Source organism: Typopeltis vanoorti, chromosome 21, assembly GCF_054136105.1.
Source record: "Typopeltis vanoorti isolate ZY-2024b chromosome 21, IOZ_Tvanoo_1.0, whole genome shotgun sequence".
Taxonomy (NCBI): domain Eukaryota; kingdom Metazoa; phylum Arthropoda; class Arachnida; order Uropygi; family Thelyphonidae; genus Typopeltis; species Typopeltis vanoorti.
This window is the reverse complement of record NC_143569.1, coordinates 61,599,257-61,624,431: the sequence shown is the minus strand read 5'-3', so window position 1 is coordinate 61,624,431 and position 25,175 is coordinate 61,599,257. Positions and strand designations below refer to the sequence as shown.

Below are 25,175 nucleotides of genomic sequence, written 5' to 3'. Positions count from 1 at the left end.
TCTTCACTCCAACTGCACATGAATTACAGGCTCAAATCCATGAACTCCAAATTGCTAGCAAAACAGCTGGCCTAAAGATAAACCTAAAGAAGACCCAAGTTATGTTCAATAGCTATGGCTAACCAGAAATAATAAGAATCAATAATGAGGAAATTAAACAAGTATCATTACATATACTTAGGACAACAGATATCAATGGAGCAAAATTAAAAAGCGCACGATGCTTGGGTGGAAGCATTTGGAAAATTACATTCAATATTCAAAAGCCAACTACCATTATGCCTGAAGAAAAAAAACGGCCAATGTGGATGAAATAGTGACACCAAATTCTTATCCATGTTATTCAATGGGTTTTAGAGCTTCGTATCCAGATTTATCTTGACGTCTATAGATGTCTTGGCTGATTGGGGGGTTAACATATGGCTGTAAAACATGGACACTAAAATGCAAAGGAAATTCAGAAATTAAGAACAACACAATTTAGTATGGAAAGAAGTATGCTTGGTATCACAAGACTGGATCACAAAAGGAACACGTGGATAAGAAACCAAATCAAGGTCTCTGACATCATAGGAAGAGAGTGAAACATCTGAAGTGGCAATGGGCTGGGCATATTGCTCGAAGACAAGATCAACGATGGACAAAAGAAGTATTAGATTGGATTCCACGAGAGGAAAAACAACGCTGACCTAAATCACGGTGGATTGATGATATCATCAGATTTGCAGGAGTGACATGGGAAAGGAGAGCCATGTACAGACAGTTCTGGAGTAATCTTGGAAAGGCCTTCATCCAGCAGTGGATCAAAAATGGCTGAGAATGATGATGATATATATACTGGGGCTCTCCCCCCCCCCCCCGGATGTGGCTGCATCACATTAACACCACTCTATGGATACCTAAAACAATGAACAATGAAATACTAAATGAATTTCATGATTCTATCTCAAAATTCATTTTTAAACAATCCTTAGCACATGGAAAATCTCATAATAGGTGGCAGGCCAGATTAGGCACATGGGCTATAGTTTGCTGACCCTTATACCACAAGATTCAGTACTGGAAACACTGTTATTTAATTTTTCTATTAATGATATTGGGGAGGGTCTTGAGTATCATATCCAGTTATCTGCTGATTATTCTAAGTTAGGGAGAGTGATAGGGAATATAGCTGATACAGAATTCCTAGGTTGAAGCAAACAGACTGGTTATATGAACAAATGATTATGAAAAATAACAAATGATAATACTACAACTACAAGTGTAAAGTAACAGATGTTTAATAAAGGCATACATGTTAGACATAGTATAATATTTTAAATAATGGCTTCACACATGTAAGAGTAATAAATTCTATTTAGTTTTCTCTTGCATGAAGCCTTTATTTAAAATATACTATGGAAAGTTAATGTATTTTGAACAGAGGATATTGCAGGCAGAGTATTATATTAATGGAAATTTGTTGCAAGTAGTTCAATGAAGCTAGAAACTTGGAGAGTTACTGTAAACAGTGAGTTAAAGTTTATAGGCCACAAAGCTAAAGTGGTTAAATCATCACATCACATCAAATAGCATCTTTAACAACACTGTGTTGTAAAAGAGAATACTAACTTACAGGAATAAGGAAGTTATTATTCCACTTCACAAGACTTTCTTACGATCACATCTGCACTACTGTTTGCAGATAGTGGGATTTGAGTTTCAAGAAAACAGTGAGACAGTCAAAAAGGTCCAGTGATGAGTACCCAAGATAAAATGATAACTGCAGGCATATGGAACTGTGCATATTAAGGACAAATTGAGAGAATGTGCTCTTTAAAATTTAAGAAAAAGACAGCAGAAAGAAGATATGACAGAAACATACAAATTCATAAGGGGATCTTACAATAAGTAAGATTTTGCAGCTCATGGATTGTGGAAGTGAAACTTGGGATCATTCCTGGAAGCTAACTAGGGATGTGGTTAGGAAGCGTGTGAAATCCAGATTCTTCTTATGGCATGCATAAGAAGTCTCAATGAGTCTCTGGACTCAATAATAATACTTCTTCAGGCTGAATCACAGCCAACTGTTTCTTCATTTCAATGAATAACAAAAGATTAGTAGCGAATTTTACTTGGTTATATTTTTGTCCAGAGTAAAGAGCTCCACTGGTTGTGGAAGGTGTGTAACATTTTTAGCGAAAGGTATTATTACCAGAAAATATTCTGGTAATAATATAACAATACTAGGGGGGTATGCCCCCCTGGCACCTGCGGCAACCCCCCGTGTTCCAGACTGGTATGCCAGTTCTCCTTGATTTCTGACTCGAATTTTGAAGACTCGACATTCAGGTGATACTCCGCGTGTCGAGTCTTCAAAAGGAGCCCCCCCCCCCGAGTTCCGGACTGGTATGCCAGTTCTCTTTGAATTCTGATGACTCGAATTTTGAAGACCCGGAAGGGGGGGGGTCTTCTCCCTGATGCCTACACTGCCCAAGTTCCAGACTGGTAGGCCAGTTCTCCTTGAATTCTGATGACTCGAATTTTGAAGACTCGAAAGGGGGGGTCCACCTCCTGGCACCCAACTGCCCGAGTTCCGGACTGGGAGGCTGGTTCTCCTTGAATTCTGATGACTCGAAAGGGGAGTTCCTCCCCCCCATGAGTTCCAGACTGGTAGGCCAGTTCTCCTTGAATTCTGATGACTCGAAAGGGGGGGATCCACCTTCTGGCACCCAACCACCCCGAGTTCTGGAATGGTAGGCCGATGATGATGACTCGAATTTTTAAGACTAGAAAGGGGATCCAACCCCCACCCCCTGAGTCCCGGAATGGGAGGCCAGTTCTCCTTGAATTCTGATGACTTGAAAGGGGGTCCGCCCCCTGGCGCCCAACTGCCCGATTTCTGGACTGGTAGGCTGGTTCTCCTTTGAATTCTGATGACTCAAACTTTGAAGACTTGAAAGGGGGATTCTTACCCTGGTGCCTACTCCCCCCCCCCAAGTTCCGGACTGGTAGGCCAGTTCTCCTTTGAATTCTGATGACTCAAATTTTTAAAATGCAAAAGGGGGTTCGATCCCCTGTTGCCGAATCCCCGAGTTCCGGACTGGTAGGCCAGTCCTCCTTGAATTCTGATGACTTGAAAGGGAGGAGTCCTACCCCTGGCGCCCAACTGCCTGAGTTCCAGACTGGTAGGCTGGTTCTCCTTGAATTCTGATGACTCGAAAGGGGAGTTCTTCCCCCCCATGAGTTCCAGACTGGTAGGCCAGCTCTCCTTTGAATTCTGATGACTCGAACTTTGAAGACTTGAAAAGGGGATTCCCCCCCCCCCCCGAGTTCCGTACTGGTAGGCCGGTTCTCCTTTGAATTCTTATGACTCAAAAGGGAGTCCACCCCTGGCACCCAACCGCGAGTTCCGGACTGGTAGGCTGATTCTCCTTGAATTCTGATGACTCGAACTTTGAAGACTCGAAAGGATGGTTCTTTCCCCTGTCGCCTACCCCCCCTGAGTTCCTGACTGGTAGGCCGGTTCTCCTTTGAATTTTGATGACTCGAATTTTTAAGACTCGAAAGGGGGGCTCGACCCCCTGAGTTCCAGACTGGTAGGCCAGTTCTCCTTGAATTCTGATGACTCGATAGGGGGTCATCCGCCTGGCGCCCAACTGCCTGAGTTCCGGACTGGTAGGCTGGTTCTCCTTGAAATCTGATGACTCAAATTTTGGAGACTTGACACTCAGGGTAGCCCAAGTTTCAAAACGTTTCAAATAACTTGACAAACAACATGACACAAAAAAGTCTCATAAAAAGTCTTATCATTTTATATCTATAGGGTAGATTATCAGAAATAATAACACTAATCATGCATCTAATAGGAATGGTACATCAAGTCAGGAAGTATTACTCCATAAGATCAATAAATTTTACTGTCAATGAAGTTACTGTACTGCAGCATACCACCACAAAATATGCATCACAACCAATGAGAACTTAACCACTGAGGTATAAACTTTCAGATCAGTATATGTGACTTCACTCAAGATTTTTACATTTAAAGGACCTTAATTGAAGCATAAAAATACATCTCCACAACTCTCAAGATTATTTCTATATAATTTTTAAATTTACAGTGGTAATACAAACATTTCATGTTTAAATTCAGATCCCTGAGGTATAAAAATCTCGAGGGAAGTAAAGATATTTTTAAATTAAAAAACTATAAGAGCTTAAAGAGTGAATTCTAAGATATGAAATATTTTGTTTGTAAAAAAAAAAACTATTGAATGCAACGTAAGATTCATATATACATAATAAAAATACATTATAAATAATGGAAAATAGCTATATTTCATACTGTTATTTTTCCTTGCTTCTGTACATTGCTGTCTGCACTCTGGACTACTGGCTTTTCAGCTTCTGACATTTTTCTAAAATGTCTAAAATAAAACTAAATTCAATTAAAAATATTATAAGCAAGTAGTTTGCACAGATATGAAATAAAGAAATAATATTTGTTTTTGAGAGATTGGACAACATTTGCTATAAAATTTAATGTTGGCTTATATATATATATTAGACATTTTTTTTTTAAAAATTAGCCTTTATAGAGGCTAACAAATTTGGATTTCATTATGGCAAATTTGTATAGCAATAATAATTATAATTATGTATATTGTACTATTTTTAACATAATGGCATTTTAGTATATTGATACTTTCAGGATATTAGCAATTTCAGGATTTTAGCAAGATACTTTCAGGCGCAAACTTTGTTTGCTCACACTTGGATAAAGGATTAAACTAAATTTATTATAGTCTAACCAAGTGAAAAATAAACTTTCAACAAGACCTTAGAACAGGTGAATTCATTTAACTACCTAGAATGTATGATCACATATGAAAATGAAAAAGATATAAACCTAAAAATTGTAAAATATTTAAAAATAACATGTGTAATTAACTCTATATTTAAACCAAACCTAGTTCAAAAACAAACCAGACTAAAAGTATACAATACATTAACCCTACCAGTCTTAATGTATGGAAGCGAAATCTGGACAATAAAACAAAAAGACAAACAAAGATTAATAACAGCAGAAATGAAGTTTATGAGAAAAACTGCAAAGTATACCCTATTTGATCACAAAATAAACAAAGAAATTATGAAAGAATTAAACCAAGAACCAGTAATAGCAAAAATTAAAAAATATAAACATAAATGGATGGAACATGTTCAAAGAATGAAATCGGAAAGATTACCAAAACAAGCCATTAGGGAAAAGAAAACCAGGACGTCCTCTTAAACAATTCAATGATGACTTCTAAGGCCGGAACAGGCCATGCTAGGCCTAAATTCTTGATACACATGATGATGATGAGTATAAACAAAAGAGTAAATGTAAAGCTGCCTAGCAGAATGGTGGTGGTAGCTGTGTTTATAATAAATAATGGATTGAACTGATAGTTTGCTACAACAAAATTATTAAGAAAAAAAAAAATCTAACTGCAGTTAATAAAATGTTAACAATTACAGTATAAGATGATTAAGATATTTCAATTATAATTATAACTTAAAGATACCAAGAATTATACACTTGGTTTAATCCTTTATCCAAGTGTAAGCAAACAAGTTTGCACCTGAATTAATTTCAGGACTGAGGCAACTCATATATAGAAGCTTATAACTTCACATAACTTGCCTTAGTACAAGTTCCGGTCCTCGATACATGAGTTGCCATGGTCTTGAAAATAGTTCAGGTGCAAACTTGTTTGCTTACACTTGGATAAAGAATTAAACCAAGTATATAATTTCTTGGTATCTTTAATTTATAGTATAACCAAGTGGAAAAACTTCCTACAATTATAACTGTAACAGATGCATTATTTAAATATTTCAAAGTTAATTATTTTTTATTTTCTCTTATGCCTCTCCCATATTAGGTCTAGGGTGCTGTTTCCTTCAATGTTAGCATTAATCTTCTCTTGAATTTTTTTTTTGCCATCCACTTTATACTCATCTTATATTATCTTATCTAACATATCTCAGGCATATCTGAAAAGTTGACAAAAATCATTAAAAAGTGCAATCTGGTGACAACTTTCACACAACACAAAAAATTGTCATCCTTTATTCACTCTCCATACACAATCTCTAGATTGACTTGGTGTCTACCTACTGTACTACAGCTGTAATCAGCCCTATTATGATCAAACATACAGGACACCCAACATCAGAATCTCTCATGTTGGGTGTCTTTGTGGGCACAGGCTAGTACCATCAACAGAGTTGCTCAGAACATGCAGATCATGCCTTGAATACTTGCCATAAGACATGCTGGTAAAGGCCAACTTACTTCACAACAGCAAGTACAAATATGAGACTATCAATGGAATTCGCCTCTGCTTTAAAACTGTCCACCCCCAACAAATATGGATGCATAAAACTGCCTAAACTTGGGAAAACATTAATCTCTACTTTAGCCTCACCCATATAGTGACTGCGCGATTTGTTCCCTAATCCATCTGCAAGTTGTTCCCTAGTGATGCTAATTTGATTCCATCTATGTTGTCAGCTCCTTTAAAAGTATGGCATGCAATTTATACTTAAAATGAATGGCCAGATGATTCATGGAGATTATCTATCTGCTGAGTATCTCAAAAATTATAAAAATTTTGTTGAGATACTCAGCAGACCACAGAGCACAAAGCTGGATGTAGTAAAAAGAAAGAAAAATTATTCATACATTTGTAATGTTGTATGTGCACAGTCATATCATTGCTACAAAGGAACAATGAAGCCTGTTATAAATAACTTTTTTAATATCCCGACGTTTCGATCTTCATATTAAGATCATCATCTGGAGCATATACAAATATACAGGACAAGCTAAGTTACACTACATACAGTAAGCTAGAGAAACAATGAATTGATAACAAGTTATTCTACTGGCATCACCGCTAGTGAAAAAAAAAAATTAATTATTTACAAACTCCATCAAGCTAAATTCTATTTATGATAACATGAATAAACATTCTTTCTTACAGATGGTTTTCTTTCAGTAACAATGATGTCCTATTTTTAGCATTACAATTGTTATTTTTGATTTAGAATCCTCGATTTTCTACAGTCTTGTTTATAGTTGCTCTTAGAGAGGAAGGTTCCGTGGGTAAAATATATGCCTTCCATATGTTTGGGATTTTTAGATCATCATTATTGTTTTGATTGGGGTGGTTGGTAATAATCTCAAAGGCTTCCTTAAATTTGCATTCATACCATGTTTTCGTGTGATGTTCCATTGATTTTCCAGTCAATTCTATGCAAGGTGTTCAGGGCATGATCAGAAAGATCAGCTTCACCATAATTATTATATTTAATGTGTTGTTTATGTTCTTTTTGTCTGATAGGAATTGTGCGTCCTATTTCTCATATATATGGTATGTTACAGGTGCAATAAATATGGTATACTCCAGGGTAGGCCAGCGGAGGGAGTGGGTCTTTGGATGAGTTGAGTAAACTTTTTAATTTTGCAGGAGGTTTAAAGGTGACTTTGAGGTTGTATTTTTGTAGTATTCTGTTTATTTTATCTGATGTCCCTTTAATGTAAGGAATGGTTATAGTTTTATTGTAGTCTGGTTTGTCTTTTTTATTGAGGTCTTGTAGAGAATTTTGTTAATAGTGTTTTGGCTCCCATTTTTTAGAAAAGTATTGCTGATAACTTTAAATTTGTCTTTCAGCACTTGTTCATTGGAGAAGATCGTCAAAGCCCTGTTTTTTAGAGTATTAATGACACCTAGTTTTTGTGTTGTGGTGGTAGGAGTTTATGTGTAAATGTTGGCCAGAAGGAAGACGTGTGACAAGCGTATCTAGAAATGGATGTGTGTCCTGTTTTTCAATCTCAGTTGTGAACTATATGATTTGTATTGTTTGTTTAGGTGGCTAAGGAATGTGTCTAGTGGCCATGAGACCAGATCGTGAAAACATCGTCAACATATCTAAGCCAGACTTTGGATTTTAAAGGAGAGGAATCTAGAGCATGTTGCTCAAAATATTCCATATAAAAGTTAGCAAAAGGGGGGGGGGATAATGGTGAACCCATGGCTGTGCCTTCTTTTTGTAGGTAGAACGCATTTTGCCGTACAAAATAACCAGAATGCAATACATGTGCAAAGAGTGCCGTGATATCTGGAAGGAATTTGTTCTGTAAAAGAAGGATTGTGTCATTGATTGGGATTCGTAAAGAGGGCAGAGATGTCAAAACTGACTAATAAATCATCTTTTTCTAATATAATGTCTTTGATGATTTTATGAAGTGTTGTGTGTTTTTGATATAGGAGGGGAAATGACCTACCAACTCCTTGAGTGTTGCCGCTATTGGCTAAGTGATAATTCAGGCTATCTATATATTTGTATGTGCTCCAGATGATGATCTTAATATGAAGATCGAAACATCGGGATATTAAAAGAGTTATTTATAACACGGTTGTAAAGTCCATAATTTCTAAAATGAATGCTGATCACTGTGTAACACTAAGGAAAGGAACAATAAGCCATTTCTGCCAACTCAGCAAAACATAATTGTAGCAATTAAAGCAAAAAATGCTGTAAATGCAGAAAAAATTAGCAAAAATTTCACTAGATTTTGTAAGTAATGAATAAATAATTTAATCAATAAAAATAGTTCTAAACTTCTTGCAAATTATACACTTTCATATCTGCACCATAGCTCATGTTAAATTTTAGTTTGACTTCAATTCAACTAAGTGATCAAAGAATCATTTATCAAGAACTGTATCAACTGGAAATCAGATACAGTATTGCTATTCAGCAGGTGTCCTGAGATATCTTGACAAGCCAAAGAGGACTATATGAAAGTATAAAGGATATGAGAAAATCTAAGTTTACAAAATGAGAAACAGCAAAATTATGATTAAACAATACAATAATAAACAAGTGCTAATCCAACATTTAACTTAGCACAGTAGAATGAATGATAATGATATTACTAAAAAAAAAAAAAAACTAGACATTCATTCTCTTTAACAGGCAGCTTTTAAGCTCAAACTCACTGAAAAAGTGCTGTATTATCTTATCATATTGAGGAAATATAATGCACAAATAAAACAAGCACACTGTCTAAAAGAAACTGGAGTAGTAAAAGAAGTTTAAAAGAAAATGAAAAATATGATCTTAGTTCAAGACAAAATTCAATCAATTTTCAAAACTCTAAGTTTACACTTATAAAGATGTTTACAGCATTTCAGGAAGGTTTCCTTTAACTCATCTGTTCTTAAAAGGCTGACAACACCATGCATTCTCCCTGGCAATGAGTTGAACATGGACGTGAATGTTAAAACCAACATTTTCTTGCAGTGATTTTGTAGAAGCAAAATCACCATCAAAAAAGAATTTTTAAAAATGGATATGAACTGTTATATTGGTTGTTTAGAAGAAAAATCATACAATCATATGATAGTTTTATTGTCTTCAATATTTTACTTGCTGGAGATGCTGAATGCTGATTCAAAAAACTCATATCCATTTTTGGTGTATTTTGAAAACTAATAAGCATAAACAAATTCAATGTTTAGATCAGATGATTAGATTCCTATCAGATTCAGTGTTTCCATCAATCCAAACTGTTTTATCAAATTTTGCCAATTATAATTATAAACACTTTCATCATACTTGAACCTAAAACTTACAATTTTTTTTTTACTAATCTGGGAATGTGTTTTTAAGTAAAATACTGTAACGAATGCTTATGCATTTTCTTTTATGTGAATCCCATGAATGGCTGTAAACCTACAGCAAATAAATGCTGTGGATAGGCTAAGGACATAATTGGAAATCCTGCTGTAGAGGTGGCTATAAACAAAACTTTTTCAACTCACTTCAAGCTGCTAATAAGCAAGATGAAGTGATAAAATTCACCCACTACCTAAATATGATCAAATATTATTATTATTATTAACATCTGACCACCATGGAGTCAGAGATTCATCATGAGAGGTATATACACTCTCCCACACAAAGTTCATCCAACCATGCTTTAAACTGATTCAATGTGTCTACATTCAAACACACTCAGGCAATGCATTCCACTTACCAACCACTCTCCATGTAAAGATCCTTCTCCCCACACCCTCCTTATACAGTTTCCAGGGATACCCTCTTGTTCTACTCTCCCCTCTCCCATTCTATGAAAAATCTCTTCCATGTCAATCTGACTTATTTATTTTGTATGCGATTTCCCCCTATCTTCCCCCATCCTTTAGGATGGGTTGAGCCCTCCTAACTTATATATCGCAATCATATCTCCCCTCCTCCTCCTATTCACCAGGCTTTGCAATTTACATTCCCTAAATCTGTCCTCATACTCCACATTCCAAAGATAATTGATCACCTTTGTGAATCTTCTCTGGATTCTTTCTAACATATCCTCATCACCATGAAAATACAGTGACAAATCTATGAGCAATAATCTATACAAGGCCTTATACACTGGCATCGTGACGTCTTTATTTCTGCATGTCAGAGCCCTCAACATCATTGTCATTATCAAATGTGACATCTTCACAACTTGTGCAATGTGGCTCCTGAATTTCAGGTTCTTGTCCACCACCACTTCCAGATCTCTCATCTCCTCTACCTCCTTTAAAGTTTTCCCACCAAGTGTATACTTTGCATCCAATCATTGCTAACCAAATTTTAAAACCTTACATTTTGCAACAGATAGTTCCACTTACCTGTGCATTCATACAATCTATTCAAGTCTTCCTGTAAGGCTACAACATCTGCTTGATTCTGCATTGGCTCCCCAATTTTACATCATCTGTAAACACTGCATATCACTAGTTAAACCCATCCCAATATCATTAATATACAAAGTGGACAACAATGGTCTGAAATTGACCCCTGCGGTACACCACTAGTGACCTTTGTTAGATCTGAAACAGGCGACCTCACTCTAAATGAGGTCACCTTTCCAGAGTCTAACAGAAGATATCCATTAAATGAGCATACTTATCATTTGGCACAATTTAACTATGTCTTAAAAGAAATAACTGGCAAATTAGAATAAGAACTGTTTGTATTGTAGTTGGTGTGTTTATACTTTAATGTAACTGTAAGTCAGAAAAAAGGACTCACATGAGAGTAATTATCAGTGAATTTCTACACGTGAAAAAATGCCAATAATTCGGTAAGAAGGGGCAAAGGTCTCCCAATACTACAATAGCAGCGTAAGCGTCCGTGGGTGCTACCTCTAAGAAAACATCAAGACGCATGCATTCCTGGAATTGGAAAGCCCCATATGAAGAATGGTGAAGTCGCCCAGTTGGGGACGAATTGGAAGGCCGAAAGGAGAGATCGAACTCGGAAAGGTGGCGCTCTTGGGGAGCGTATAAAACCTGCAACACAAAATTGAAACCCTCCGTTTGTTTGTTCCTGTATTCTCACCGTGTGCTTCGAGTGGTCATCGTGATTCAGTTCTTATCTTTAAGAGCTGATCTCCGAGAAATCCCAGTATGGCACCGCCACAGAACATGACAAATCTTGTATGTAGGCCATCGGTAAGGAATAGCATTGAAGTAATGCTATTCATTTCCTGCTCACAAGTCCGATAATTTTTTTTAGGAACAGTGCATTGTAAAATAAACAATCAGGCAGCACTCTATTGACATATAATTAAAACACATTTATTTACATTAAACATAAAGTACATTAAATAAGCGATAGGGAGGTTATTTTCTCTCTCTCTCTCTCTACTTATCCTTTTGGTATAAAGAAACAAACTTTCTCTTTTCAATATTAAATGACTAAATAATATATTTACTCTGTTACTTCTCTGCTTAAGAAAATCAAATTGCCGAGACTAATTTACTCATAAAGAGATTAATTAGCTATGGCAAGTTATCTTACAATTAATATTCCTGTTAACAACAATTCAGAGGACTCTCTTATAGATATTTCTTATTACTATTTCTTATCAGTTCATCTATGACATATCTCCTAGATTACAAAAAGAATGTACATTAAAGGGTTGGAACACATTTACGGAGGCTCTTTGTCAAGATACCTTCCAAAGGTCTCTATGGTTCTTCTTTCATCTTAAGCCTTGCTTCAGGGGGCATTTCGTCAGAGTATTAGTGGTTCTTTGACTGCAATTTTCCAGGTACTCAAAAGCTCAGGCAAGAAGTTTCAGCATACAGGCTTGAAGACCGTTCTGAAGCTTTTGGCTTCGGTTGACTTCCCAATTTTTTCCTCTGGCGTGGGTTTGCCGTAAAGTCTGTTTCTCTGGGTCAGTATGCTTCAGGTTCTCTGCCGACTGCCTCTGGCTCTCCTCGGTAACAGCGCTTCGCCTCTCTTGCTTTGGTAACTGGACCTCGCCTCTGCTCTCTCTCTCTCTCGGCAGCTGGATCTCACCTCCTCTCTGTCAGCAACTGGACCTCACCTCCTCTCGAATGCCTCTGGTTCTCTGCCAGAAACTGCCCCTCTGCTTCTCTGCTGGAAACTGCCTCTGATGTTCAGCTCAGTCCTCTTTTATTTTCGCCTTCTCGGGACCTTGCACCAAGGGTTGTAAATCCTGAAGAAATCGGCAGTTCTTCTTGATCCTTTTGTTAAGATTGGCCCGTTCTTTTTTCTCCTCTGTACACTCTTTTTTCCTTGTCTTGTTGGGAAGCAGAAACTTCTGGAACAGCGCTTCGCCTCTCTTGCTTTGGTAACTGGACCTCGCCTCTGCTCTCTCTCTCTCTCGGCAGCTGGATCTCACCTCCTCTCTGTCAGCAACTGGACCTCACCTCCTCTCGAATGCCTCTGGTTCTCTGCCAGAAACTGCCCCTCTGCTTCTCTGCTGGAAACTGCCTCTGATGTTCAGCTCAGTCCTCTTTTATTTTCGCCTTCTCGGGACCTTGCACCAAGGGTTGTAAATCCTGAAGAAATCGGCAGTTCTTCTTGATCCTTTTGTTAAGATTGGCCCGTTCTTTTTTCTCCTCTGTACACTCTTTTTTCCTTGTCTTGTTGGGAAGCAGAAACTTCTCTGAAACTAGCGAGCCTCTTTGGTACTAGCTTTGAAGGTATTCGTGCACCGAGCTTACAAACAACTTTCTCACACACTTCATCGTAAACAACTTTCTTGTGCTCTTATACATAGCTATTATACATTATACAAAGTTCCGATAGCAAAGCACTGCCTTTGTTTTTGACATTTTAGAAACTTTAGTTAAAACTGTAAATACAATCAATTCCCATAGAGTTATTTACATTAATATTTAACATAAAATACATAGAGACAAACAAGGTTATTTTTGTAACAGTTCTCACGAGACTTGACTTCTGTAAAAATCGATGTAAAGTGTTTTGGTATTTTTAAGCTACATCGAGTTTTACAACTCATGGTGAATGACCAGTGAGAAAGTTAACTGTGTAATGTGTAGTTTGGGCAGTGGAGGTGGCCAGTGGTTGAAGTTGCCAGCTGGGATTCTGTTAAGAATAGTAATTCTGGTTCAGATGACTGTAGGTGGTGCACATTGTTTATGTTGCAGTCTAGGCCATGAATGCTGGTGAAGTGGATATGATTTTATTTTATTTATTTATTTATTTTTGAGTAAGAATTAATGTAAGATGTTGATTTTTTTTAGTTAGGTTTTTGTTGAGTTTTTATGGGTTTTTTAAATTGCTATTAAATAAATTAAATTCAGTTTTTTAGATTAATATTTAAATAACTAAATAGAATAAATTCTATTTAGTTATTTAAATACAAGAATTCTATTTAGCAGAATGAGTGCTATATATAATTTCAAGGCAACTGCCTCTGCAAAATGATATGATAGGAAAAAAAAAATTGAGATAGCTGAACAAATGTTTCAGAGGATCATCCCAAACATCAAATTGAAATACATTCATCCAGTGAAAGGAATAACTTGTACATAATTGGACAAACACAACAAATCTAACAAGTGCTTAAGAGTTTTATGAAATGCACTTAAGATGAAATTTATCAAGAATAAAGTATACATTATTATTATTCTGAAACAAGACTCATCACAGGAAGCCTATCTTACACAACATGAAGTTTATCATACCATTCCTTAAACCCGTTCATGGTCTGCAGATTCACCATCCTAACAGACAATGAATTCCATGGTTCAATCACCCTCCATGCAAAAAAAATCAACTTCTGTCCCTCCTACTCGCCACCTCCTAAGAAACTTCTAGAAATGGCTTCTTGCTCTTGTCTCCTTTCCCCATTCTGCTGTATAAAAAATCACTCCAATGTCAATGCTATTAATACCTTTCAACAACTTAAATGTCTCAATCACATCAGCCCTTTGACTCAAGCCATCCATCAAACTCTCTATAATTTGCATGCCCTCAGTCTGTTCTCATAACTAACATTGTAAGGTCCTGATATCACTTTTACCTGCCTGTGAACCATCTCCAAGGTTAATTTATCCTCTTCAAATTCCAGCAACTAGATTTAAGCACAATAATAATCCAGATGTGGCCTGATCAGAGCATTATACAATGAAATCACCACTCTTTTATCTCTACTGGTCAAAGTTTTCTTGGTATTGAGCAATCCTCTGGGTAACCTTCACTACTTTTGCAATATGTCCACTAAACTTCAAATTTTTATCAACTATTACCCCAAGATCTCTTACCACTCCATTTCTTCTAGTATAGATCCACCAATAGATTATGAAGCCTCCCATTGGTGAATCAACCCATTAAACACATTCACTGTCAAGGAGAGAGAGAGAGAGGGAGAGATTAAAAAAAAAAAAAAACCTCTACCTCAATATGAGACCATCTAACTCACCTTTTGACTAAAGATAAATTAGCTAGTCTCATACACAGGTAGAGGGTTCACACCTCCCGAAAACTCAGGTTTTTCGTCCCTCAGAACAGGCAAACCGGCACCGTGAACACATGCTGTTACAGTCAAAAATACATTCCCCTTCCCACCACCAGCAGCACGCTCAGCAACAGGCCTGTTGGGGGAGTTGTACTAATAAAAGTTGCATCAAGTGTAACACTTCCCTGCACTGGAAGTGGGATAAATGCCGAGGAAGAAGACTGTCAAGGAGAGAGAGAAATGATAGGTATAATGTATAGATATGATTTACATATATAATATTTATGTAGATATATGATATACATGAATAAAGTATATATGATATGGTAATTATTTGCAATAATAAAATTATTATTTTTAATTCTTGTAAATGTGTTTTTAATAATGGTCAAAGTTTTCTTGGTATTGAGCAATCCTCTGGGTAACCTTCACTACTTTTGCAATATGTCCACTAAACTTCAAATTTTTATCATTCAGCAACACTTTTTCCAGTCTCCGCACACCAAGTCCATTCAAATGCAGGCCATCCATCTTGTATAAGTCCTTTTGCCCATCAAACTCATTCCACACGTCCACACTATTACCCCAAGATCTCTTACCACTCCATTTCTTTCTAAATTGTACTTACCGGGTGCGAAATTTAAGGATGTAAGTGAGAGCATTAGAGTGCAAAAACAGAGGGTCAAAGAAATAACAATTGTGGCTGGTACGAATGAATTGAAAGGTGATAAATTTTTTATGAGAGAGGACTTGAAAGTATTGTTAAAGGTAGCGAAAGAAAAGAGTGACAGAGTAAGAATGGTGAGTCTGTTACCGCGGTATGACAGAGAGGAGTTTAGAAGGAGGGCCATAATCGCAAATGATATTATGCGCAGGTTATGCAGACGGTGTGGTGTGGAATTTGTGGACGTGTGGAATGAGTTTGATGGGCAAAAGGACTTATACAAGATGGATGGCCTGCATTTGAATGGACTTGGTGTGCGGAGACTGGAAAAAGTGTTGCTGAATGAAGTGAAAATGGATGTGCAGAACCAGGGAAACTAGAACTACCAAGGAGGGGGGAAGTGGATATCCAGACATCAGTGAGACAGTTGAGTGTAAAAATGTATATAATGTACCTGAGCCAGCAATAAGGACAAAAAATGGGAATGGGATATTTAGAATAACGCATCAAGACAGGGGTGGGACAAAGGGAACACTGCAATTCATGTATACTAATGCCAGGAGTATTAGGAACAAGAAGGAAGAATTTTTGGCCTTGATTGGCTCTTCCTGGCCACAGGTTATTGGCATTAGTGAAACATGGCTGAAGGAAGATGATATAGTTAGTGGGATAGAATGTGTAGGTTATAGTATGTTTAGGAGGGACAGAGAGAATAAAATTGGGGGAGGGGTGTTATTGATGATAGCTGATGAACTGCAGCCAAGGAGAATTGAAGTATTGCAGGATAGTGAAAGGAGCTCATTTGAGGCTATTTGGTGTGAGATTGATACTGGCAGAATAAAATATACAGTTGGGTGCTGCTATAGACCAGGTGATGGAATAGATGGTGGAGATGGTATGCATAAACAAATTGATGAAATGAGTGGAAGGAGGGTAATTATTATGGGGGATTTCAACTATGGTAACATTGATTGGAAGGGGGAGAGGACACATGTGAGGAAGGAAATGGATTTTATTCAATTATTAAGGGATAACTATCTGAAACAGCATGTAATTGAAAATACTAGGGGTGTGAGAGTGCTTGACCTGGTAATAGTATCTGAGAATTTGACTGTAATGAATATGACCATGTTGCCACCTATTGGTGAGAGTGATCATAAGGTCTTGACCTGGGTGGTGGCTAAAGGTGTGAAATTTGTGATTAAGACAGGGTATATGTGGAATTACCGTGCTGGCAAGTATGACAAGCTTAGGAGATTGCTTGGATCAGTGCCACGGCATGTACAACTGCAAGGGCTGGACGTCGATAGAGCATGGGAAGTGATCAAAGAGCATTTACAGGAGGTTATGGCTGATTGTATACCTTAGGTCCGAATAGTGAAACAAGGAGGGGTTAAATGGATGAATAACACCATTAAGCTTGAGCTGCAAAAAAAGAAACAACTATGGAGGGAATTTAAAGAAAGGGGTGACCTGCAGGCACACGAAAGGTATAAAGTACAGGCCAGAAGGGTAACGACTGTGGTAAAAACAGCAAAAGCCGATTATGAAAGGAAACTAGCTATGCAAGCAAAAGAGAATCCCAAACAGTTCTTTCAATATGCTGCAAGCAAGAAAAAAACTGTACATGGCAAAATGATTTTAAGGAATGACGATGGTAAAGAGTTCACTGAACCAGTCGATATAGTGGAGTTACTGAGCGCGCACTTTGCAAAAGTATATCATCCAGGTGGTGACGTTGAAAAAATGAAGGAACCATTAGTTTATATGGGAATTGTGATGAATGAAGTGGAGGTGAATAGTCTATTACAGAACCTTAATGTGAATACATCTGTGGGATTGGATGGTATACTGGCACGGGTCTTGCATGAAGCGGCTAATGAATTATCAGTGCCCTTGACCATGTTGTTTAATCTGAGTCTCAGGTCTGACTTAGTCCCGAAGGCATGGAAAGAGGGGAAAATAGTTTCACTGCATAAAGGAGGATCCAAGACTATGGTTGCAAATTACCGACCGATCAGCATATCAGGAGTCGTTGTCAAGGTCTTGGAAAAAGTAGTCAAGGGAAAAATACAGGAATGGATTGATGAAAATGAGATACTGTACAGAGGACAGCATGGCTTTGTGAAGGGTGGATCATGCCTCAGTAACTTGTTCAAGTTTTATAACAAGGTGACGGCTGAACTGGATAAGGGAAATGATTTTACAGTGATACTGCTGGACCTGGCAAAGGCGTTTGACAGGATACCACATGGAATTCTAATCCGTAAACTACAACATATGGGAATGGATATAGGGTTGGTGAGATGGATACCTGGGTGGTTGATGGAGAGATATCAAAGAGATATCAAAGAGTAGTTTATTCAGGAGTAGAGTCCAAAAAACGGCCTGTGACTAGTGGTGTGCCACAGGGTTCTGTTCTTGGACCACTGCTGTTTAATCTGTTCATTAACGATATAGGGAAGGGTCTAAGTGGGACAGTTCATTTGTTCGCTGATGATGCAAAGTTGGGTAGGGTGATAGTGAATGTATAAGATGTCAAAGTCTTGCAAGATGACTTAGATAGATTGGAGTTCTGGACTAAGGAGAATGGATGTCAATTTAATGTGACAAAATGTAAGGTTATGCATTTTGAAGTGAAAAGATTAGCAGCAGTATACCACATTGGTGGAACTGTACTCCAAGAGATTGATGAGGCCAGGGACTTGGGAGTGTTGGTGGATAGGGAGATGAAGTTTAGGGGGCACATTGCGAAAGTAGCTAAATCAGCTCATCAACTCACTTGGTTGTTGAAAAATACCTTGACGAGCAGAGAAAAACAAGTTATTGTACCTCTGTACCGAGCCCTGATAAGACCTCATCTCGACTACTGTGCCCAGATTTGGTCACCTCGGTTCCTTCTTGATGGGGAGGAGGTTGAGAGGATCCAGAGGCGAGTGACTAAGATGATAGCAGGTCTATGGAATGAACCATATGAGAACAGGTCGAAGATTTGTGGGTTGCAGAAACTAGTTGATAGGTGGAAAAGGGGAGATATGATTGAGACATTCAAATTGCTAAAAGGATTCTATAGGATTAATTCAGATGATATTTTTGAGATCAGGACTGGTGGTGGGAGAACTAGGGGACACCCATGGAAGCTGGGCAAGAGCGTGGTTAGCAGGGGTGTTAGAGCTGGGTTCTTTACTTTTAGAGTGGTAAATGAGTGGAATAAGCTGCCAGAGTCTGTTGTGGGTGCTATGACAGTGAGCGAGTTCAAGGCAAGGTATGATAGATACTGTGAGAATGTTGAACAGCTGTGTGAACATGATGTTTAGGGCCTCCCTTGATGAGTCTAAGGACTCCTGGAGTAGCCCGTGGTAATAATAATAATAATAATAATAAATAATAATAATAATCATCACTATGTCACAAATGCCATTATAAACTCAAAAAAAAAAAAAAAATATATATATATATATATATATATACATACATACATATATATATGATTTTGATCTGGGCATTGTATAAATTATTTATGAGCAATGTTAATACTAAAATAGGAAAAGAAACAAGATATAGACCAACAACAGGCTGCCGCAGATACTAATCATTATCTGGTAATAACATATCTCAAGTTGAAACTGTCAAATAGAGCTATATTAACAGGAACAAAAATACTAATAAATATAATATCAAAAGTGTAAGGATGTAAACATACAAAAACAATATATGTAAAACATTAATGAAATGAAGAGATCACAAGCTGAATATCGTAATTGTGATGAAACTGAATTACAGGAAATTGATGAAGCAAGGGATTTGGGAGTGACTGTGAACAGGGAGTTGAAGTTTATAGGGTATGTTGCAAAGTTGGCTAAAACACCATATCAGAAGAAACTAGTGTTGGCAGAGTTAGACCTGTTGATGAAGAAAAAAGAATAAGATGATGATGGTTTGACAGGGTGCCACATGATAAGCTGATATTTAAGTTGCAGCACATGGGTCTGGATGTCAGATTGGTCAACTGGATTCAGGATTGGCTGTCTGATAGGTATCAGAGAGTTGTGTATGGTGGAGCAGTTTCAAGGAGGCAGAGGGTTAAAAGTGGGGTCCCACAGGGCTCAGTACTAGGACCTATATTGTTTAACCTTTATATCAATGACATAGCCAGTGGATTGCAGGGGGATATTCAGTTGTTTGCGGATGATGCGAAGCTGGGAAGGATTATTAGTAATAGTGCAGATGTGGTAGCCCTGCAAGAGGATTTAAATAAGCTAGATAGATGGGCAAATGAATGGGGGTGTCAGTTTAATGCAGCAAAATGTAAGGTCTTGAGGTTTGGGAAACATCGATGGGATGCTGCATACTCTATGGGAGGAGTTATACTGGAGGAAGTAGGGGAGACAAGAGATCTGGGGTTGATGATTGATAGAAACCTGAAGTTTAGGGGACATATTGCAAAGGTGGTGAAGGTAACACAGAGGATTGCTGCTATTATGAGAAGGACACTGACCTGCAGAGATAAGAGGGTTATCATTCCGTTGTATAAGTCTCTGATCAGACCACACTTGGACTATTGTTCTCAGATTTGGTCCCCAGGATTTGGAGGGGATAAATTAACTGTGGAAAGGATACAAAGACGGATGACAAAGATGGTTTCAGGACTGTACAAGGATAGTTATGAGGATCGGCTGAGAGAATGTGGACTGCAGAGTTTGGTGGATAGAAGGAGAGGTGATATGATTGAGACTTTTAAACTGTTGAGAGGTGGTTACAGGGTGGACACTGGGGAGTTCTTTTGCTTGGTTGAACAGCGGGAAGGAGTGATGACAAGAGGCCATCCCTGGAAGTTACGAAAGGAAACTGTGAGCAAGAGGGTAAGGAGTGGTTTCTTTGTGTGGAGGGTGGTTGAGCCATGGAATGCATTGCCTGATGGAGTGGTGGGAGCGAGAACGGTCAGTGAGTTTAAAGAGTGGTATGATAGACTTTGTGTTTCTCAGGGAGGGACCTCTCCTCGATGAGTCTTGACAAACTTTATGTCTTAGGAAGGACCTCCCTCGATGAGTCTTTTGACACCTTGGAGGCCTGAATAATAATAATATGCTTGAAAATAGTAGCTTCATTAGCTTAAAAGGAAGGAAGATTGTGCTTCTTTGTGACATTTATTTATTTTTTGATACTACTGTATTTCTTGTCAACGGAAGAGTGTATATATAGGAAGTTTAACAGTAAAGGAAAAATTTACTCTAGCTAAAGAAACTAGTGCTAATGCAAAACAAGTTTTGCACATTTGAATTGCTGTTTGCCATCCAGAAGTAGATGTATCTGCTGAAAGTTAATGTTGACATTTATTGATGAGAGTAATTAGACTGATAACTGGCACTGTGTAGACACAGAATAATATTGAGTATATGTACAGTGGTCTCCTGCAATGAAGGAGTCCTGTGACTTTTTTTCCAACGTGTTCAGTATCTGCTGCATGTATTGTCTACAGATAATCAGAATCAGTAATTTCCTGATTGTTTTTAAATCTATTGAAGCATGTACAATAGCAAGCCTCAATCACAGTTTAACTCCAATCTTATTTTTTTTCATCATTTTATTTTTATTTATTTCATTTTGCTTTATTCCTTCAATTGTAATTCTTCAAAACAGTGTCCCTCTATATCTGTTGCAAAACTTTTCTTTTCCTTTCTTAATTTTCTAGTACTACAGTCCTATAAATTGATTAAGCATTTTTGTTAAGTTCATTAATACGGAAAACTTAAAGGTATTCAAAAGTGAATATCTATAACTCTCTTTAGTAACTGCAAATGCTTACACTGGAATTTTATATCATGTCTCAAGAATAACTTGAATTTATATTGATAAAAAAAGTAACCATAGTTGATCATATTTTTTTTTATTTGGAACCATGAACTATTCATAATTTGTTGTCAAGTATTATTACTATTCAGGACCTCCATGCAGTCATATATGTGAGGAAATATATGATTATGCAATTGGATATATGCTTTCATTTTCGAAAAGTGATTGGAAAATATTATGTTCCATTAAGATTATTATTATAATTATTGCATAGGCATCTCCATGGAGTCCTAAGACTGATCGTGGGAAAGCCAAACTATCAACCTCTCCTTGAAACCATTAACAGACAAAAGCACTCACAACTGACTCAGGCAACCCATTCAATTCATTCACCACTCCAAATGAAAAATCTAGTTCTCACACCCTTGTTAACCACACTTACACCCTTACCCCCAACTTCCAGGAATGACTTCTTGTTCTGCCCCCTCTAGCCAAGTGCTGAAACATTTCCCCTGCATCAATCCTACAAAAGTCTTTGAGTAACTTAAATGTTTCTATCATATCTCCCCTTTTTCATCTATCAACCACCTTTTGCAATCAACAAATTCTCAATCTATCCTCTCATAGGGAGCATTCCGCAGACCACTCATCATTCAGGTGACCAGACCTGAGCACAGTAATCCAGATGTGATCATATCAAGGTTTTATACAGAGGAATAATAACTTCCTTATCTCTCTTGTGCTTCAATAAACAAGTAATCCTGTGAGCTACACTGGCTACTTTAGCAATATGCCATCTAAACGTCAGCTCTCTATTTATTACTACTATTCCCAAATCCCTGGCTTCATCAATTTCCTGGAGTATAGTTCCCTCAATGTCATACACAGTTTGTAATCATTGTATACTAAAATGCATAACTTGACACTTTTCCACATTAAATTGACATCCATTATGTTTTGCCCATACTGTTACGTGTATTTAAATCATCATGCAAGCTCTCTACATCACTTTTATTAACTATTACCTTAGCCAACTATGCATCATCAGCAAATAACTAAATTTATCCCTTCATATTAGTTCCTATATCATTTATGTACAAAATAAACAGCAGTGGTCCAAGCACAGATCCCTGCAGTACACCACTAGTCATTTTTGCTGGATTCTGCTCCACCATATATGACTTTTTAGTATCTGTCTATCAGCAGCCCATTTATCCATATCACCAGTTTCCTATCCATCCCCATTTGTTGCAGTTTGTATAACAGACTTCCGTGCGGTATCCTGTCAAATGCCTTTTGAAAATGCAGCAAAATCATCGTATAGTCATTCTCTTTATCCAACTCAGTTGTCACTCTATTATAAAAAGTCAGTACATAACTAAAACCACTCAGCCAAGTGGTTAGCATATACACTCTCCAGCCAAAAGGCTGTGGGTTCGAATCCTGCCATGGGCATGGATGTTTGTGATTGTCTGTGAAAGTACTAGTGGTGGTATGCGGTGGTATTAGATGATGAAGGTTGGTGGAGTAGGGAGACGAGGAGTTGTAGAGTAGATGCCCTCCCTGGAGGTGTGATGTAATAATAATAATAATAATGACTGACCCTTCACAAAACCATGCTACCCTTCATTGAGTATCATATTCTTATTCACCCATTCTCAAATTCTCTCTTTGACCAACTTTTCCAGTAATTTTACCACCACTCCTGAGATACTAATTGGTCTATAATTTGCTACCATAGACTTAGATCCTCCTTTATGCAACAGAATTATTTTGCCCTCCTTCCATTCTCTTGGGACTTTGCCAGAATGGAGACTTAAACAGCCTAGTCAAAGACATCGCCAGAATATGTAGGGGAACCCCTTCACATTCTCGTAAAACACAAACCCATATCTTACCCAATCCCACAGCTGTATTTGCATTCGGATTCTGTAATATACTTAGTACCACCAATTCTTCAACATCTATGGTTCTCTTAAAACTAGATTAGTTAGTAGCTCAAAAATTTCATCTGCCTCTATTATCTCTCTACTATCTGCACTCATTAAACTTATCCTTCCATAGTTATTCTTCCTCCTACTTGCCACATAACGAAAAAATTCTTTGGGATTTCCTTTCACCTATTTGGCTAATTTCTTTTCATAATCTGATTTTGCCTTCGTTACCACGGTGATCACCTTTCTTGTCTGATCCTGGTACTGTTCATGAGTTAGCTGGTCACCTTTCACCTTATATACTCTCCACAACATTTTCTTTGTTTGCAGCTCATGCTTAATGATACTGCTCATCCGTATGTAACTCCTACCCAATTTACTCTCCTCACTTTGGGTATACAGTGTGATATTGCTTCCTCTAGATACCCCTTGACTATCCCCCATGCATCACGAACATCCTTCCTTTATAGAGCTTTATGCCATAGTATGTTTCCATGCTGCCTCGTAAGGGTATTATAAATTACCTGCTTCGTAGTTCCACATACCCCTTCTTAACTGGAATTTACATGTTTTGCTACCTCCCAAGCTGTAAGGAAAGTGACTGAAGAATACTATTATATCTTTTAACATTTCTTATTTTATTATTTCTACCACTAAACTACTGATGCAATTAGAAATTAGTCAAAACGCTAAACTTGCTGTCTAAGAAGGCATTCAAACCAATTTTACCTTATGAATCTGAGAGTCAGGTTAGAAATAAAATCCTTAATTGGAAACCACAGATATGAAAGTTCTGGGGGGAAAAAAATAGATATTAAATAAATGCCATTAATGACAGAATTATATTAAAAATTGAGGTATTAAGAAGAAAAAAGTATCCCTGGATTCTAACCAGTGCTAGCATTAAAACAAGTGTTCATTGCCAGGATGGCAGAAAAAGGCCCAGAGGATGCAGTAAAAAGTATGTAGATCCATAATTAGTGACTTAGAAGAAAGAAATATAAGATCTGATAATATTGGTGTCTTGATAGATAACAGATTAATTTGGAGAAAAATCATTAGATAGTCAGTTAGTAATGATGTAACTTTTTAATGTAATACTATCATAAATATCCTAAACACTCCCTGAGTATACATGTCAAGAATTTGGTAACTTTTCATTAAATTATTACAAAATCTTAATATATGTAATGTTTCAAAAACAATATACATAGGTTTATCGGTTTTGGTATTTAACTGAAAATCCATATTAGTGTTATGATCAAATTTTTTGAGAGGAGATGAACTGTCTCGTCCCTGTCATCACTGCATGGCATCTTTTTTTTTTTTAATTTATTTTCTTTCTTTATTTTTATTATTATTTACAGATACCGTACAAAAGTAATGTTACTTACTTGAATAACACGATCTCAAATTATAAAATCTGTCACCTTGTTAAAACATAACAAAAAAAAAAAAAAAACGTTTCCATATATCTATACTTACATGCTATTATTAGCTATAACACATAGATGTCGAGGTTCTAATTACACATAGTCAACTTTGTAAAGGAGGAGCTTATCGTTTTCAGTCAAAAATGTTAAATTAAATATTAGTGACGTGTTTTTTATATATTTTGATAATTTGGCATTTCAAAGCGTACTTATTACATCGTCGTATTCATTTGATGAAAGAGAAAAAATTAAGAATTTCTTGGTGAAATACACAACAGATAATTTGTTTTAGCGGTGATTATGAATGAATAAAATTTTGAACAGCCACCAACCATAAAAATATGCCACTACACAGATTACTGTATACAGTGAAAACAACTCTTCAGCAGGAAGTTCCCCATTCTGAACACAAATTTTCCCCTTATCCGTACTTTTTTTTTTTCCTATTTCGCTATATTCGTTTTATTATTAGAGTTAAACGTCTCACGACGGTTTACTAGTTAAAGAAAAATATTAAACAAATC

At 37.1% G+C, this 25,175-nt stretch overlaps 1 protein-coding gene across 1 annotated transcript in view; it reads right to left on the bottom strand.

The window, feature by feature from the left end:
* Positions 1 to 24,971, bottom strand: part of LOC150094899 (uncharacterized) — a 269,654-nt gene extending 244,683 nt beyond the window's left edge. Inside the window, exons 1-2 of the mRNA XM_090411271.1 lie at positions 24,704 to 24,971; positions 4,328 to 4,409 (exon numbers count right to left, since the gene is read on the bottom strand). Coding sequence (XP_090267397.1) covers positions 4,328 to 4,396 — 69 coding nt within the window. The 5' untranslated portion in view covers positions 4,397 to 4,409; positions 24,704 to 24,971. The remainder of the gene's footprint in view (positions 1 to 4,327; positions 4,410 to 24,703) is intronic.
* Between the last annotated feature and the right edge of the window lie 204 nt (positions 24,972 to 25,175).